A 19,082-nucleotide genomic window follows, 5' to 3' on the forward strand; every position below is an offset into this window, starting at 1 on the left:
CTAGCTAAAATAAAGTGAAAATTGTCTACCTCTAATAGGATGCTGTAGATGTTAGCTTTTGAATACAAGGGAAGTAGGCACCTTTAGTAGAAACCTTTGGAGAATATGAAAAGATAATTCAATTAAATACAAGAGCCACTGTGAAAGCAAGTTTTTATTTCCATGATTGCCTATTTTTTTTTCAGAAAAGTTTTGAAAGTCTTTTAAAGTTTTTAAATCTTGCATTTCAGCTTAGTTTTATATTTCATGTAAAAATGACTTTGAAGGATATTAGATTGCCTGTAGAACATGCTGAATTTCTATAAATATATGTATCTTCTGTTGTGTTAACCACTTTGAACATCTATTTATGACTAAAGGTGGGCAGCCAAAGAATTTAACCTTCATGTACGATTAAGAGACATTAAAGATTTCTCAGATGATTTTCTGAGTATGTCAGACTAAGAGCTATTGTGTTAGTGATGTAGATTAACTTGATAGAAATTATATTTACCTTAAAAAACCTTTTCTTTATTAGCCATGCTAATTTCTCCATCGCTTAGAATTAAAGTCTTTATAGTTGATTTTTCTCCTCACAATTTATCAGCCTCTAGATGTTTTCTCTGGCCATTGTCACACTTGTACAGTCTGTTAAAGATTTCTTTCTTGTGATGGTTGTAGGCTATGACATAGTTATGTTTTATCATACATGAAATTTGATATTCCCAAGAAAAATGTTTTTCTCTGTATTCAGGGAATTACTGGAATTCTTCAGTACATAAAAAGAAAGAATGCTTTAGAAACAAAAAATGTTAGAATGCATAATTTTGAAGTTATTCTATTGATCTTATTTTTTTTCTTTCTGGAAATTCAGTTTTAATATTGCATGTTTGAAAGTTCAGGGATTACTAATTTTTTCCAAGTCAAAATTCCAAATAGAACTGAATGCGTTTCAGGTATTCAAGGCAAGTTTAGGGTAAGATTGTTGAGTAGTAATGTTTAAGCTTTGCTTCCATCATTTCCAAAATTTAAAAAAAAAAAAAAAAAGGAAGACTCATTGAAAATAATCTTAGAAACTGTATCTCTATATATAAATGTAGAACTGACCCTGGTTAGCAAGTCATAGAACTGCTAGAAACAGTACAGGTAGGTTGAAAGTGTTTGTAAGGCAACAAGGAGTGGTGGGCTGTTACCATGAAAAATACAGACTTACAGTTCCCAGGGAAAACTTCAGACTACAATGTATATTTGTTGTCTAATAATCAGTGAGGGAAAATATCAGGGAAAATATATATGGTGTGTACATAGCTGACTAGTATATATATGGTTGAGTAAGAGGGTAATGTATGTTGAATAAGTTGGGGATATATTTCTTAGAGAATGACTTCATGAGAAAATAGTTAATTAGTTTCATATTGATTTAATCTGAACAGGCAAGAATTGACTTATTTGTTATAATACTTAAATAAGGATAAGCTTGAATGCCTTTACAAAGGGATTAGAGCTCCTTTAGTAAATTGGAACCATTTTTGGAATGCATGCATGTAATTTCTTCATATTGGAGGTAGTTTGAAATCTTAACTGGGAAAGTGTTAAACAATTTGGATGCTGTTTTTTTGTTTTTCTGAAATGGAACATTAGTATTTAATTTGTCTGGCTCGGTAGGATCTGATTTTGTTTCAATTAAAATATTCTAGTGAGGTAATATGCACTGAAATCTACTGATATTTGCCAGGAACCTGTACTTCACCAGCATTTTAAGTGGGAAAATAAGTATTTGTTGCTTTTTTCCCCCCGCCTTGTTTTTGGAGGAAATACTGCTTTAGCATAAAGCCGTAAATTATATTGGTGACTAATGACACTGAAAATGAGCAATCAAACAGATTACCTAATGAGCAGCAGCCTTTTCTGCAATACGTGACTGGCTGGTCATTTATGAAATGGTGTACAGGGGTGGGATTTAATGCAAGTGTAACATCACAATAGGCAGTCCCTTTTTCAGTGTACTGATGAGTGATAAGCTTCGCAGAGTTTTCAGCAGGGGGTGCGTGAGTGTGTGTATTGCAGTACAGAGGTAATCACCACAGTTGTATCGATTCGGGGCCAGCACATTGATTGTGCTGCTGGGTGATGAAGTCCCGTTTGTTTTACCTGAAGATCTGACCAGCGAAGCATTGTCTTGTTCCGACACTCCTCAAGGACCTGTAGGCAGTGCATGGGAGACAAACTCTGTTATGGGCTTGGATTGGGTTGCTGGATAAATGATTTGTAGGGTACATCTGTTATAACTTGTTTACATTCTAATTACTGAAGATGGAGTTTGAAGTCTTTGCGTGGGAACTGTAAACTGTACAGATTACTTAGCATGAATGCACCAAGCTAGTCTCTTTTCAAAATGTGTTAAAGATAACATTTTTCTTGAAGTACAATTAAAACAATTTTTGTGTATGGAGAGTTCTAGTCACAGATCTTATTACAAACATATTTCTTTAAAAATGCTATGAAAAAGAATTTATATATTTTAAATTGCAAATTTGTATCTATTAATAAACCAATCCAGAACTATAATGTGCAGTTTCTGGTTGTGTTTTCTCTGTGAATCTACATGCATGTTGTGTATTCAAATGTAGGAGTTTTGTAAGAAGTTAAGAGATTCCCTACTCATTATTTGAGTGCCATGTACAAATTATAGAGATTTTAATGGTGATTTTCACCATGGCAGATTTCGAGTCTGCTGCTGCTCAGGGAAAAAAGTATTTACCATTGCTTTATCATGCTATCATTACCATGTCTTTGATAAATTCCAAAGTGGATAATTTTTGCCTCTCAGAGGATTAAGAATAATTCCCTTAGCAATCAGTAAACAGAGAGCGATTCAGTTCAATAGATCCTGTGATATCTTTTTAATAAAATTTTGAATTGAAATTGATACCACAGCGAGGCTGTCACATATATGAGTTGTGCAGAAATGAGAATGATCATTGGACAATTCAGGGTGAAATTCCTGTACACTAAGATCAGATTTCTTAATTTATACTTAAACTGCTCCTCATAGCTGAGATTGGAATATTGTCACTGATATTTCCACAATATACATAAATGACTTAAAGAACGTTTTAGTTTTATCCAGAACATCATCTTTTTTAAATTGGATGTATTTTCATTAATTGTTTTCCCTTTCAGCAGTGAATCTTAATGCTCTTGAAATTGCAACAGTGAATGGTATTGAAGAAAGACAGGCAAGTTTAATTAAAACTTTATAATTAAGTCATCAATAGGATGAATTATTTCAGTACAGTTCCATTTTCTGATCGTCATTAGCTGCTGTGCTCCACCATATTTTTTGTGTGAGGTTGTTGTGTCCTTTTGCCAGGTTATTTTCTGTGGTATAAAACAAGTGGAAAGTATTACAAGTATCCTACGTGAATTGAATCTTATTTAAATTTAGTTTTCCAGTAGCAAGCACTGAAGGTGTTAATGAGCTCACTGTTTCATTTTGAAAGAAAAAGAGAAAATGAGGTATTATTTAAATGCAATTATGTTAGACAAGAATGTGTGAGATTAAGGAAGTGAGAGACACCTTTGTTTTCTAAATCTTTGTGATAGCATGTGGACATAGAATAATTTCTCATATTTTGTATCTTGTGAGAACAACATATAAATTAGAGAATTTTATAAGCAGAGTTATGTTTTGATAGAAATCTGTGTGGATTGATTATTTTTTAATTTGAAAGTGCCTTATCAGAATGCTAATATGCAGCATTGTGTTGCAGAGAGGCATTGAAATAGCCTTGCTAGAATGTACACACTAGTTAAAAATTCATTATTTTGCTCTATTTCCAGGTGTGCCTTGTCTGCTTGGGTTTTTTTTGTTTGGTGGTGGTAATTTTTAGCTGTTGTGTAATGGTGTTTTTTACCTTACTACACTTAAAAGGCAATTTAGGCTGCATTCAGGTGGAGGTCTTGTATTAAAAATGTGTTGTATCTGTAATCTGTTGAAAATCAAGTCAGATTTTCAACATGTTCAGCCTAATTGTGGGCAGCCAGTGGAAGGAGCAGCCATCCTCTCCTTTCCCCTCTCCAACCGTGTGTCCTCACTGTCTCACTTGTGTGTGGTTGCACAGTTGTGAGGTCAAGTGCAAGGAGGATGACAGAAAGTTGCTGCTGGAACCAGGGGTGTTTTCTGGCAGCTGGAACTCATGACCACCCATGGCCTATTTTGTGAGCCTTTTTTGGTTAGTCCATGTCGAGTGTGTCATGGGGCCATAACTAGAGACAGGAATGTAGACCTTGCTGTATTGATTCAAATCACTAATCTGTCAGCGAGCCCTTTCATTTTTGGTTGTCTTCTCTTATCACATATTCTCTGAAATAAATGTGTTTATTTACAGGCATTTTTGACACTGATTCTGCTGTATTTCTTAGAATTTAGAATGCATTGATCTGGATGTAAGAAAGATACGTCAGCTCCCTGGTCATAGTTTTGAGACATACTGAACACATCAGGAGAGCAAACAAGTTCCTTGTTTCCTTACAAACATTAAGGAAAATTCACTGAATTGTCTGTCCTAGTTATGTTGATGGAGGCATAGAACGGAGTGTTATGAGATCACTGTCAGCTTTGTGTTATATAGTACTTACTGATCTCGCCTACTAATGTCAGTGTGATGGGCTGATTGTTACAGCAGTGAATAGATGAAAATCGTCTGAGAGGAAGAGCTGAGATCTCACAAATGAATTAATGGAGTTGCTGTGTCTTCCTCTGCTTTGTCCCACAGTCACATTAAGAGCTCCAGCCATTATTAATGACAGATTTTTGACCGTGCTGTGAAATTATTTTTAAAGTAATGCTTCGAGCTAATTTGAAGTCAGAGTCTTTGGGATCTAAAATGTTTTTAGTAATCTGCTCCTGAAAAGACTGCTCAGTGTGGTAGTTACCAAGCACTTCGTTCCCCACATACTAATTAATCACTTTATTGCAACTTCATGTTCCTGTGCAAAACATAGTACGTTGAGTGGTAGAAAATGCCAGTCTTTCATAGCTGATCCTGCCTGATCATGTGAACTTCTAAGGATCTTAAGCCATGTAATAATCTGTATTCAAGACTAACCTATTAGTTTTAACTAAGAAGAGTTTACCTGTCCACTTCATTGTGAAGACCAGAAGCACAGAGCTGCCTTTGGCTTCTGCCGTCTTAAAATGACTGAAACTATAGCCTGCCTTCTTTTACGATGTATAGGCGTCCTTAGACTTATGCAAGCCTCCTGTCCTACAAGATATGTTCATTATTTGTTTTTCTTTCTCCTTGCGACCTAGAAAAAATACTCTCTGTACAGAGAAGCGATGCTTGGAAGAACAGTTGCTCTAGTGAGCAGAACTGATCCCTCAGTTGCATAAGGTTTAGAGACGGCTGTCAGAAGCAATCAAGTCAGCATTCAAGAAAGTGGATGATATTTTTTTCTTCTGCTTGTCTGTAATGCTGGAGGGAGCAGCCATGTTTTCTGCTAGTCAGAGCCTATGACCAACCCATCTAGGAGCTACAAGGAATATCCTTTGGTCTTCAAAATTGCTTTCTTCCCGTTTTTGCTTTGTTTTGAACAGTTGAACTCTTCCTTTATTCTTTGTGCCAACTTCTGACATGTATATATTCTTCTCCTCTTCCATGTCTCTTGAGATTTTTATGCTTTTTAGAACTATATAGTTAATCTCAGTCTTGTGTTTTATGTTGGCTGAGTTAAGGTGTAATGCCAAGTGATGCGTGGAGACTGTGACATTTTAACTGTAGATACGTAATATACACTCCATCCAGAAGCAGCTGACCTGTTGTTTAGACAAATGCATTTCACAAACCTTTCAAATCCATTCACAGTAGGGAAGTAAAAGAGACAATAAACTTGAAATAATTTTCTAAACCACTGTGCATGTTATATTCATCTCTATAGCAACTACATAAATAGATCTATCCTGGAGATTAATTTGAGGATATTTTTAATGTCTCTTGAAATTCAGGTTTCTGATTAAAACTTGAATTAGCGTACTTCTTCAGCTCTTTAACTTGAAGAATGCTATTGGTTGTTAAATTGAACTGTCTTTTGAGCGTGATAAGTGAATACACTGTATGATATTTTTAATATACATGCTAGAACTGGGAAGATCTGTGTGATTAGATAATTCCTGCTAGTGCTGATGGTACAGTGATAAAATGTCTGCACATTAGCTGTCTGGAGCATCAGTCAGCCCTTTTGGGGAGTCTGTAGCTGGTAGTGAAGCTGCTCTTCCCACATCCTTTTGCTCATGAGTGTGAGAAATTAGATTGTGCCTTGCTTTTGGCTGCCTGTCTATATCCAGGAGATTTTCAGAAGCCAAATTTTACAAAAATTAATCAAGAGTAGTTTTTCTAATCTCCTTAATGTGTGTCAGCTTGTAGTAAAATAAGGCATTTGTAGGGATGCAAATGTAGAGCACTTGTCTAAACAAAGAGGGTTTAAATAAGAGAAAATATATGTGGAAAAAAAAAAAGTTGGTTTATTTCATCATTTCTGTCCAGAGACAGGTCATCAGCAACAGTAATGGGCAAAAAGAGCTGAGCTGCAGAAACTAGTATTTTAGTATGTCCTTAAAAAATTTTGTTGAGATTTGTAGTTTATGTAAACTTTACCTTTCTTTTTTCTCTTTTATACTAATAGTTTTGATTACTGGTGGGGAGAGGGAGAGGAGAAGGGCTGAGGTGTGCTTCCACAGGGCATTGACAAGTGGTTTAGGCTCCAAATGAAGTTTTCCGTGTAATGTTTATAATGTGGGGAAGTAGGGAGTTAGAACTCAAGTTTTCTGACACTATGATATGTGGAACAATAATATGTCTGATAATAGGGAAGATTTGTTACACAGAATAGCATTCTGATTTCTGTTAGATTCATACATCAAAAATGTGCTGTGCATGGACCCTTACTGTACTGGCTTGAATCACAGTTGATCACTGGTTAATACCTTTGGTTTTGTTGCTGCACCAGCAAAATAATGATATACAGCAGGTTTAGTTTTAGCTCAGTATTGAAAACAAGAATGCTGAGGAGTCACATCTGTTAAATCCTGTTGCTTTTACACCGAGTTGGTGCCTAGGGCACCTTTATAAACATGTCTATAAAGTATTTTTTATGAAATATTCCATTGAAGTCAGAGGATTAGAAGGCTGTGGCAAAGAAGAATAAAAATAATTCAACCAGTGACAAAAGTAGCTCTTATGCTTCCGAAATAAACAGATTTTTCACATGGAGATAGCTTATGAGATTAGTATTGCTGGGCTTGCTTTCTTACTGCTTGTTTGCTTCCATGCCACTAAAGAACAAGTTCTTTATATAAATACATATTTTAAGGGGTAAAAATTTTTATTTCTTACAACCTGTAAAATGTTACTTAGGCATGTTTTGCTATTGTTAAACTTGTGTAACTTTAATCATAATTGTTAGATTTATAGCACATTTGTGGGTATAAAAAATGGGATTTTTTTTCAGGTATCCAATATATGTGTTTAATGACAACATCTTAAGTGCTGGCCTTTCTTTCCCTGGTTATTAAACAGGGTTTTGAATACTTACTGTATTGGTAGATTATTTTTCCAAATAATTCAGACATTAATAAGAAAGATACATATCTATTTCAACAGGAATTATCTATTTTATTTTGTAGTAAACATTTTTTTCCACCTTTATTTGTGGTCATGAAATACAATTTGTCGGTCTGTAGTCTAGATTTACAAAAGATATTTTAGTAAAATTTGACTAAAACAGTTTTCCCCATCCTATTCATTTTATCTATTGGATTTAAGGCTATCACAGGGTTTTCATCTTTTTTTTTTTCCTTCAACAAAAGAAAAAAGTAGGCGACACTTCAGGTATATAAAACTTGGTTCAATTAGTTTTGCTTGCTTTCTTCTTCTTTAGAATGAGTATTTGATTCTGTATAGCAGTAGCATCAACTGCTGATTTTGATGACCACACAAATTTAGAAAAGATTGATTTTTGTCATTTTCAACTTGGTATTGAAATAGTCATGAGGATTTATTACATAATACTTTAAGCTCCCTCTAACATTGCACTATAGATAGCAAGTATGCTTCATATTCATCTTATAAAACAGACCTAGCCATGGTTGGCATGTTTTGAAGAGGTTCAATTGAGACAAAGCAAATGCTGAAATGCAAAACACCATTTGTTATTTGGAGGCCTGTGTGTGTTGCTGATGCCGTTCCAGAGTTATGTAAGATGGTGTTTTTCCCTTTTGCTGACAGGTGATAAATCCAATGGGATGGGACGCATTTGGTTTACCAGCAGAAAATGCTGCAGTTGAACATGGGCTTCACCCTGCAAGCTGGACACAAAGGTAGTTTTTAATGAATTAAGTAATATGACATTTCCACTGTGAATACCTGTACTGTGGCCCCCATAAACCCACAAAACAGAGCAAAACCAGTGTAGAAGAAAGATGGTAAAGAAAGAACCAGGGTTATTTGCCAATATTTTATGGGACTGTACAGATGATTCAGTTTTGAAAAATAAATGTATCAGGATGATTTTCAAGGTTTTAATCTCAATGACTTTTAAATTGTAAAAAGGTAGAATATTGAAAGAGTAATGTTTCCCAAACACCCAAATCAGTAAGAAATAAATCAGAATGTCATTATGGTGAGTTAAATCTTAGTATAGAATACACAGTTGAAAATTATGAGCTATGTGGTTAGATTTGCTAGCAGTTTTCAGTACCATGCGAAAGAGGAAGAAGATAGTTTTTTCATTTGAGACTGGGTCTTGGAAAGTGATAAGCAGGCATTATTGATACTGATTTCCATGAAAATTGGGTGTTGTGTTCCCCTAATATTCTTTAAAATGAGTAGAAAGTTGTATAAGTAAACATTCATTTCTATAAATGATTTGGAAACCAGTTTTCTTAAGTGAAGCTGTTTGTTGTGCTCTGGATGCAGTAATCTAGCTGTGGTATCTTTTTGGACCTTGATCCATTTCCTTCTTTGATAATGCTGTTTCTTTTAAGTTTTTTTCATGCTTCTGGTCCCATCTTAAGATACTTGATACTTTTCCAACTAAAATATGATGGCAATTTATTTCATTTAGGGAGAACACATGAGTGCACTACACACAAATTCTGAGTTAGTTATGCTCATTTTTAAAAATTTCCTTAACACATGGTTTAGGTAAGAATATGTGTGAGAACCAGTTACCATCAAGATGTAAAAAACTGGTTTTGTTCTTCTGAGTGTTTAAAAAATCACTGTGCACAGTGTGTTGTGGGCTATTGATTACATTGTAGCATGGTCAGTAAATTGATGATTTCTGTCTTCTTTCAATAAGCCTACCGAAGCTCAGCTGTAAAACAAATCTACAATCTTAGATCTGAGTGCCTCGGTTTTACCTCAGATATCTTGGTGGAACCTTCACCAGATAGAGCATTACTGTGATCCTTACCTACATGACAAATGAGGCACAGAGAAGTGAAGGTTGTGGTTTTGAGACAAGGCTTACATTAAGTACTTGCTGACTACAAAAGGGTTAGTGTTTTCCCCTTCGCCCTACTACATGGTCCCTCCTCACCTATTGTACTAGCTTTGGCACTTGTAGGGCATCTTCAAACTGACTTGGCTTGTCAACTCAGAAGAAAGCCATTCTGCCAACTGCTTGAGTTGAACTGGCTCAAAAGAAAAGCAGTGAGCACGTGGGGCAGAGAGACTGTGCAATAGCAAAGACCTGTCTCAGCAGTTTGTTTAGGTCATATCAAAAAGCATGTGACAGGGCACACCCTGAGCTGATTCTCTTTTCTTGTAGATAGGTGTGTATTGTTTCATACACTCAAAGCAGTTCAGCTAGTAGTTAAAAGTACAAGAAGTTTTATACTACAAGAAAGTTTTGCTTTGAAAATTTCCTTAGTACTGAAAAGAGTGATTGTCTATTTTTAAGAGTTAGATAACAATATTATAACAACAAACTGAGAAAAGTTAGCACATCATCATTGGGACTGATTATAACAACATCCAAATAGAAAAATTATTTACATACCCAGTTTTTTTGATTATTCTAAGGAAGGGAGTTGGTTCATCATATGGGCAGTTTAAGTTCTGACTACTGAAGTAATTGCTGTCTCCTCTTTTCTCCACTGTCCCTATCCTGAATGTTTCTCATGCCTGCGGCAGGGAGGGATGACTGAGCTGAACATGGAGCTGTGATGGTGTGTGAGCAACCTCATGTGTTTTAGTCATCCTTGGCGCAGAGCCAGCCACCCCTGTAAAAGGGGGCGCACCATAAGCATTTCAGCTTTCTTGTTTCAGGAGTGAGCAACCAAATTTCAGAGCATACTGATTTTCTGAGCAGGTGATTTAAAATGAACTCAAATTGACCATTACTACTTATATTCTCAAAGTTAGGAAAAAAACAAAAGCAAATGAAGACAGAGTTACTTATACAAACACAGAGAAATTGCTGTTACTAAGAGTTAGTATATTGGCAGAAGCTTTGTGAAAATACACTCAAATCTGAAATTTTTTATTGGTACAGTTCTTTTTGAGTGGGACTTTAATATAAGCAGTACTACTGAAAGTATGGTTTTCCCCGGTGGAAGCTGTGAGTCCATAAGAGGATTTCCTGGTATACTACCAGGAAAATTCCTTACCAGAAAAGTCAGGCCTTCTCTAGTGTAACTGGGGCTCTGTGACTGTTAATACTGGATATTTGCATACTCAGCAGTGCAGGTTTGTTCTGGATCAGAATTAAATGCTTGGTTTCATGACTGTCAAATTAGCCACTGTCAGAAGATAACTTTATCTGACATAATGCATTTTAGTAGAAAGTTAAAAAGTCCCTAAGAAATTTTAAGCAATTTTGAAGTATGTGAATAGATTCACACCACGTCACTAGTTAATCTCGTGTAACTGTGGGTATTTTAGTAAACTGTATTTAGTAGATTTTCAAACTAAAGCTTCACTGTATATTCTGATGTGTCTTATTTTACATTTTTATTATAATCCATCTGGGACAAGGTCTTAGCCCTACAGTTTTGCAGCTGACTTAAGTTTATCTATGGCTGTTCTGCCACCAGAAGTTTAGTGGTTCCTTGTCACCTCCCAGGATATAAGTTCCCACTACCTCCTTTGTGTTGGCTCAGCTGTTTTTGCAGCCACAGTGTTGATTTAATCAGCCTTTTGATCAGAGGGAGGCCAGAAAACTGGTGAGGTATTTTTGGAGAACTTTTTGTAGGGCATGTCTTCAGTTGAATAGGTGAACTGGTTCTACTCATCCTAGAGCCACACTATCACCAGAGCAAAGCAAAATACATCCAGGATAGCATTGCCAGGATAGAGCAGGATTAGGCTGATGGTGAAATTGTGTCCTACTCCATCATGAAGATTTCAGAGGACCCTTTGAAAGTAAAGATAATTAAAAACAATGAGAAGTGATGCTTCAGAAACCTTTGCCTCAAACTGCAGTGCCATGTTTGCTTTTCAGTTATGCTCAAATCAAGAGAAGACAAATTGTTGTCTTGTATACACAGCTATTGAAATTGAACCAGCATACACTAGGGACTTTTGAAATTAATATTTAAGATGAGTATTCTGGCAGTTCCTTGGGTTTGACTGCTAGTGAGATAATAGTGTTTAGAGGTTAACTAGTGCTTTTGATTTCTCAGAACTTTATAAGCACCTTATTTTGAATATGATCATGTGATAGAAATATTTTAAGTTAATAAATTTTTTTTAATTTTACAGTAATATTCAACACATGAGAGAACAGTTTGATGCACTAGGTCTGTCTTTTACATGGGAAAGGGTAAGATTTTCTTTTTTAAGGCATGCTGCTTTATGTTACTGTATGATAGAACATCAAAAAACATGGAATTTCACCATTTTGTTTATGATAATATAGAAGTCTCTGAAAGAGGCCATTTTAAGATGTTAAACTGCAAAATCAAGCTTCTCTCAAGCTTTTTATCATATTTCTCTCACTTTTGATATACGGGTATCATCTGATTAATCTCAAGGTTTAGGAGAATCTTTAAAGTGATTTCAGTTTTGCATTTGGATTTTTCTCTCTGCTTTTTCAGTTCTTTCAAAGTAGCAATTTTCTGTGTTAGAAGTTAGACAATAGTCTAAATAGATATTTATGAAACAGCATGCCTTTATGTTAATTTATATATGTTTTGAGGAGTGCTTTTTTCAATGTTTATGTTTTTATAATGTACTCAAGGGTTTAAAGCTTGTAACTTGAAATGGTGGTTTAGTTATGTTATTCTAAATTTGAAGCATAAGCCTGCCTTTTTGTAGGTGTTGGTATCTTGACTGTTTTGGAAAATATAAATTTTATTGAAAATATTAATGCTTGAGCATCAGGTGTTCACTTTAAACACATTACCAAACATGATCTGATATAAGCTAATAATAGCTTAAAGATAAAAAATAGATTAATTTTTGAAGCAATTGTAAGGTTATTGCATTTACCAGTGAATTGAAAGTCAGTCACTACCTTTATATTCTCAGCAATAACTGTTGCTTATCACCTTAATATGATTCTGAATAGAGTGATAGAGATGCTAATCTTGAATTTTTATAGCAGTATTGTAGATCTGAAAGGGAAAAGGATTAGTTTCTGGCAGTCTGAGACCTGCCATCTGTTTTCTTTACTCTTGAAGGTGAAGTTGTTTATTTGTATGTCTTACATCTAAAAAACTGTATTTCGTCATGTAATATATAGGGCAAGATTTTTCAGTATAAGCCCTTTTAATAAGATTTTAGTTTTCTTGATAGCTGAAAAGTTGCTCTGAAAAGAAAAGATTTGTTGTGGAAGGTTCACTGCACACATTCTTGACAACTATTTTCTTATATTTAAAACTGTTGGTATCTCGGAGATTTTCTGTGTGTGTAATAAAGCAATACTTCAAAACAGTGAAATCATATGCGTAGGCTGTATTATGAAACGTGCAAGAGTTGAATGTTGCAGATTGCCTTTCAAGAAAATTGAGAAAAGTCACCTCTATATGGACTTTTGTTTAACCCTTTCATTCTGAAGAAGAGATGGAGAACTGGCAGTACTGAAAACCATGGCAGGAACTACAGAGGGAAAAGTCATTTGTCACCTCTGTTCCTGTTCTTTGAGGCTTACCTTCACTTTTCTAGTAAGCCACGTTTTGTCTAATGAAGCTTCAGAAGTCTCTGAATACTTGTGGAAGGGGATTTCATACTCTTCAACTAAGCCCATTTGAACAGTTGTGTAATTGAAATACTTTAGAATGTTCTAGGGGCACATAGTTTGTGTTTTTGAAAGGTAAGATTTTAAAACAGCTACAAAGTGTTCCTTGACACACAATGAATTTTGGAGTTTTCACTCCTTAGCTTATGAATTGTTTTATTTTACCTAGAAGCCTGCCTTATTAGTTGAAGTAAGAGTGACCTGAATGGTGATCATTAGAAATAGATATGTTTATTCATTGCAAAAAATGTATGATGCCTGAAATACATCTATATTGCTTGATTTCCAAATGTGCAGATATTTGAGCTAGCCATGACAGAACTGCCTTTGGAAGCAGAACGGCTAAGCCCTAGCAGAGTGTATTTCCCAGGCTGATAAAGCCTGCTTTGCTGCAAGGCTAATTAGGCTGGGCAGAGCATTTTACTGCCTCAGCTGTACTGCTTCTGGGGTAACACAAGCATCTTTGCACAGCAGTGCACTGTGCTGTGCAGCTACTTACCTTAAAAGTGAGGAATATTTTTTTTATTATTCTATACTTGTATGGCACTAAATCAGTGACTTACAAAATACTGTCACGATGCAAACAAACCCACTAGCATTAGTGACTCCTGTGAAAAATGCAAGAAAAACACTTTTTATATGGGTTAATCTAATTAACCAAGACTATTGTACAAAACAGGAGTTTATTTTTAATTTAATCTCATTGGCGTTGCTTAAAAGTGCTCCTTCATTGTGCTAGAGCATAGTACTTAGCAAATATGTGCTGGAGGCAACCCATTCTCCTACCTTAGATCCCTATTTTAGTGTGCAGTGAATTGCCTTTTTAAAGTGCTAACCTTTTATGTTAACTGTCCTCTGTGGCCAGCTTAGAGTATATACCTAGATGATGTGAAGGAAATTTAAGTAAATTTTACCATTTCACAAATGTTGAGGGAGAAGAAAGTGGGAAAATAACAAAAAATACATTTTGAATGCCTAGTGCATGTAGCTGTGCTGAAGAAGCTGATTGCTTTTAAAGTCATGTCTGGTGTTCAAGAATGTCCTGTCCAGGAATATGAAGACTAGTTGTAGTTTTACTGCTTGGTAAAATTATTATGAACAAATCCCAGTGCACCTGGCGTATTAGCAATTTCCTTTTATTTGTCTGGGTCTTTTTCATTGTTCTCTGTCTTACAAATCAAAATTTAAAAGTATTTTATGTTATAGCAGTCAGTGAAATTACTTAACCAGTAAGGCACCACAAATAAAGCATTATTAAAAGCTAATTAGATTATTTCAGAAAGTCAGGTTACAAAGACATTTGAAAATTATTCTCCTAAACAGAAAATGTAAGCAAACTAAAAATGTAATTAAATGCATAAAATAGCTCTGTAAGTACTTTGCTTTAGAATAGGTTTGAATACTAATAGTGATCTGATATTTTTTCCCTGAAACATGTAGGTATTTTCAGTGCCTCAAGTAATAAATGTTTATTTTTAAATCACTTTGAAAATGGTGTGATTTGAGGGAGAGATTTTTAAAAAATAATAAGTGAGAGAGAACATTTCTATTTTGAACACCTATGTTTGTCAGATCCAGGGTTAAAAAGCTGCAGTTTGAGGATGGAAAAAATGTCTCTGAGAGACATTAAAACCACCTGGAAAATAAAAAAACCATTGTGGTTATATTGTGTTTTTCAGATAACAGTAATTTGGGCATTCCTGATGATTTTTATTACATATTTCTCCAAAATACCATCCCAGACAGCCTAGCAAGCTGCCTGCCACTTCTTTTAAACATGATTTTCAGGGGAATTAGGCAATATAATTTTCAAAGATTCATATCATCAGCAACAAGGGATGGAGAACGTGTAACATCTTTTCCTTTCTTTTGCTCAGGAGTGCCGTCAGACTGAATGCATGTTTCCAGTAAGCCATCAGTTCACCACTATATTACCAATCTGTAACTTTCTTCTAGAAGGTAGCTCATTCTGCCAATATTTTTCAGACTTTTCAATTCATGTGCTCCAAGTGACATAATTTTTTGCATAAGAGTAATGTTCCCCTTCTGCTCTGTACATTAAAAAAGATGAAATCTTCGGTAGATTTTCTTTGTGCAGATATTTTTCTGTTTAGTTTTGAAGTTGTCATTCTTGTGTACTGCCTGAGCATGAATAAAACTGTAACAGTAGATAGAGCATTACCTATTAAATTTTCTCTTTATCAACATATCACTGATAATCAGTCACTCTACATGTAATTAACTAAAAAAGGAAACCTACTTTTTTGCAGGAAAGATATTCATGCTCTAAAATGTAGGCACTGCATGATGTTTGTATTTGTAGCTAATAAAGCATGAAACGAAGAGCCTTTGAAATACAAATACTCAAATTAATTTAGAAATGCAGCTTGGTCTCTACCGAGCTCTAAACCTCTGAAAAGCAAATAGTTATACTAGATGAGGTGGTACATGCCCTTTAATACCAAAAGAGACAAATAATAGATTAAAGACTGCTTAATCTTCCCAAATAGATTTTGAAAAAGTCCTTTCAGACTTTTTCTCATCATCTTTTTAATAAGTATCAAGTACAACATGTCTGTCTTCAGGATAGCATAAGAGTGTGCTAAAAATAAAATGGTTAGTAATAAACTAGAAAATTACTTCTCTCTAGTTATATGTTATTCACAAAGCCTGGTGGATCTTACAACAAATAAACACTTTCATCCAGCCTGTAAATACTACTTTTATTTAAAAAGAAAATAGTCATGAAAGTAGCTTGAAGATGTAACCTTCTTAAAAAACAAACAAAAACCAGTTTTAAGGTCAGAGCTACATAACAGAAAGTTGTAAGAACAGAGCAGATTTAGAACAAATAATGAATTATAAAACAAGGCATTTGAAAATTATTTTTTCTTTTATTAATGGCCAAAATCTTCCATCCAGTTTGTTTGGGGTTTTTTGTTTGTTTGTTTATCCAGGCTTCTTTACTGTTGGTTTTCCCATATTTTTGGTAGCTGAAGGTTTTTTAATCAGATTTTTAAGATAATGAACGGCCCTTTAACCTTAGCATGAACCAGTTGCTTCCCAAGTTGCAGTGCTGTCAAATTGTAATACTGCTATTTAGTCTGTAACTGAGAATTTATATGCAAAAATAAATAAAATACTAACCCCTCCGTCATGCTGTTTGTTAGGAACAGTTTGCTGTGCTGCAGTAAAGGGATTAAGCAAGGTAGTTTTTGGTATAAGAATAGGGGACTTTCTCTTCTATACCTTCGCAATATCTGCTATTTTTAAAAGCAGACCACTTTTAAGGGTGGTTTGTTTTAATGAATAGGAGTAAGGAGCAGTAACAGTACCCAATGATAAAGATGCCTTTTGGTGACAGTATATATACACTTTTTAACTAGCAAGCTGACAAAAGGAAAAAGGACAATGGGTTGGGGAGAAGAGGGAGATGCTCCCATTTCGTTTTACCTTCTGAAATGTTGGGGTGATGGCTTATCACTAAATCTGTTACAGAGCACTGAAGAGCACATGCAGTGGACAGCTGAGCAACATATTTCATATTTGTAAAAGGGTTCTGGTTTTTAGTATGTATTTTATCTTTGGAGAAAATATGGTATATCCTGTTTATATATAATCACTGAACTTTATGATATGGGGTGCAATACATGTGCGTTATGCTAGTGCTCAGCTCACAAATGAGAGCCAGAAAGTTACATTTTTTGGCAGGGTGGAAGGGCTCCATTGTGCTATTTTGCAAACCCTTTTCTGTATTTCTGAGTTAAGTTAGTTCTGTTAATGCACTGCAAATTTTTGTCATGCTCATAAAGTATAAATAGAAATGTTAACATTCACCTTAATTCAAGCATGATAGCAGCCTAATGGAAACTTTTTACCAGACATTATTTATTTAATCAAGATCAGTAACTGGAATACATGGAAAACTATTTTCCACCATAAGTCCTAATGTGCTAAATGGTGGAAAAAAACAAACACATTTCGAGATTGACAAGAGGTTGCTAGCATGTCATCAGCAGCTTGTGTCACTTGGTAGTGATGTCATTTCTCTTTCTTCATTAATTTCAAATGTTACTTCAAACCTTCAAGGTTATAAAGTTAAATGATGAGCTTGGGTGATCTTTTCGCAGCTCAATGACCACATGGCACATTTTTTTTCAGTGATACAGCCTGATGCGTTTCTTTCTAAAAAGTGTCAGTTTACAACTTGTGAGAGAGCACAGTTCCCAGGAGTTAGCTTGTATCTTGCAGCTCAAGCTTGTTGTGTCATCTTTTTTTGTTCCAGTTAACACAGATCTGCCATTCAGGGCCAAAAGGACAAATCTCAGTCCATTTTACTATCTTTATTTGAAAACTCACTTCTGTTGTCTTACCTGTTTGTCTGTTGCTCACATAATCTTACATTGTACCAAAAGGGTTTTTCTCGCTTCTTTTGTGTGTCTGATATTCCAGTAATGAAACTCTGTTGCCTGTAGTGGCATCACACTGGCAGAACTGATGTCACTGTGTGGAGAAGCAGGGAAAAAAACCCCAAGGCTGATTAAGTGGATAGTGTTTAGTTGGAGAGATGGAACTCAGACTCCTATCAAGTGGGTTTTTTACAGTGCAGAGCACAGGGATTTAATCAAGCAACTGTTTTTCATGACTAAGTCTTCACATGCTGTGCTGAAAACTTGCCATTAAATGTCTCTTTGTGATCTTGAAAGCCTCTTACACACACTTTTGAGGCACATCTCTTCAAAGGTCATATTAATTGTTCAAAGCAATGTTTCAGCACTGAAATGTAAAGTTGTAAAAAAAGAAGAAAATTTTTATGCTAGAGTGTTTCAGATGTCATTTGAGTAGTGGATAATATTGCTGACGTTGTGTGTAGTGGGAAGCTTAGATGATAGGAAAGCCTAGGTGAAAGACATTTCACATTTGGAGGTATTTCAGGTAGTTGATAAATATTTGCAAATGGAATAAATTTTATCAGTGGCTTACTGTCAACTCTGTAACTCTAAAACCAAGAGATGTTCTTGTTGATTAGAAGTTCAGCGTAGGAGTCATCTTGTGCTTCAGTAAGTACAAATGTGGTAAAACAGAAAGCTTGTAGAAATGTTTCTTCTTTAAACAAATGCAAGGTAAACAGGAAAACTGTTGAGTGAAATGTGATCAGTTTATTGTTACACGTTTATGATGTAATGAGAGCTTAAACACAAAGTTACACCGTTGTTTTTACTTTGGCCAAACTTTAAAAGATGTGGGTGCAACCGTATGTGTTTCTGTTGTGCCTGTGAAACCACGGTGTTTGTGTAGAGAAAATTGGGAGTCTATAATCATGTAATCCTTTAGTCATCTTCACATATTAAGATGTGTATTTGATTGCTGTTTGGTTTTTGAACATTTAAAATAGGGAATTTTTTTACGCTGTTGATAAGTAGGTTGTTTTTTAATTATTAGAGTTCACTAAAAACTCAGAATGTTTGTAAGTTTTAAAAAAGCTATCCATTATATTGTTACTTGCTGTTCTCTTAACTCCCATTCCTCCTTATGTTGTCTTTTATCTGTTTTTATTCGCCTCTTAACAATCCCCCTCATTCGTGACATCTTTTATGACTCTCATTTTTTCCATACTTCAACCTAGAGCATTCTCCTAACTTGAGCTGGTTTGCCTTTTAAAATGGTTGCTTATTTGAGCTGTGATTGTGAGATAGCCTTCCCAAGTCTTTCATCTTGAAGTTCAGAGCCTTACCCCATATTCTGCCCTGCCTGCCCCACACGCTCTGTCTGCCAGCAGCCTTGGTTCCTCCGTGCTGTTTTGTGTCCTGTACGTACCGCCTCAGCTGCAGGCTCCCCTGCTCTGCTCGCCTCTCTGC

The 19,082-nt window shown here is 35.2% G+C and overlaps 1 protein-coding gene across 9 annotated transcripts in view; it reads left to right on the plus strand.

Moving 5' to 3' along the window:
* LARS2 (leucyl-tRNA synthetase 2, mitochondrial) overlaps positions 1-19,082 on the plus strand; it is a 145,643-nt gene that overhangs the window by 62,102 nt on the left and 64,459 nt on the right. For 6 of the 9 annotated variants that reach the window (XM_074859389.1, XM_074859416.1, XM_074859408.1 and 3 more), the window contains 2 exons: positions 8,268-8,359; positions 11,748-11,808. In XM_074859389.1, the coding sequence (XP_074715490.1) occupies positions 8,268-8,359; positions 11,748-11,808 (153 nt within the window). Of the gene's footprint in view, positions 1-3,162; positions 3,219-5,296; positions 5,424-8,267; positions 8,360-11,747; positions 11,809-19,082 lie in introns of all 9 variants that reach the window. The other 3 variants (XM_074859433.1, XM_074859444.1, XM_074859439.1) reach the window with 3 other exon arrangements.

The sequence above is a fragment of the Strix uralensis genome, chromosome 1, assembly GCF_047716275.1.
Source record: "Strix uralensis isolate ZFMK-TIS-50842 chromosome 1, bStrUra1, whole genome shotgun sequence".
In the NCBI taxonomy this organism is placed as follows: domain Eukaryota; kingdom Metazoa; phylum Chordata; class Aves; order Strigiformes; family Strigidae; genus Strix; species Strix uralensis.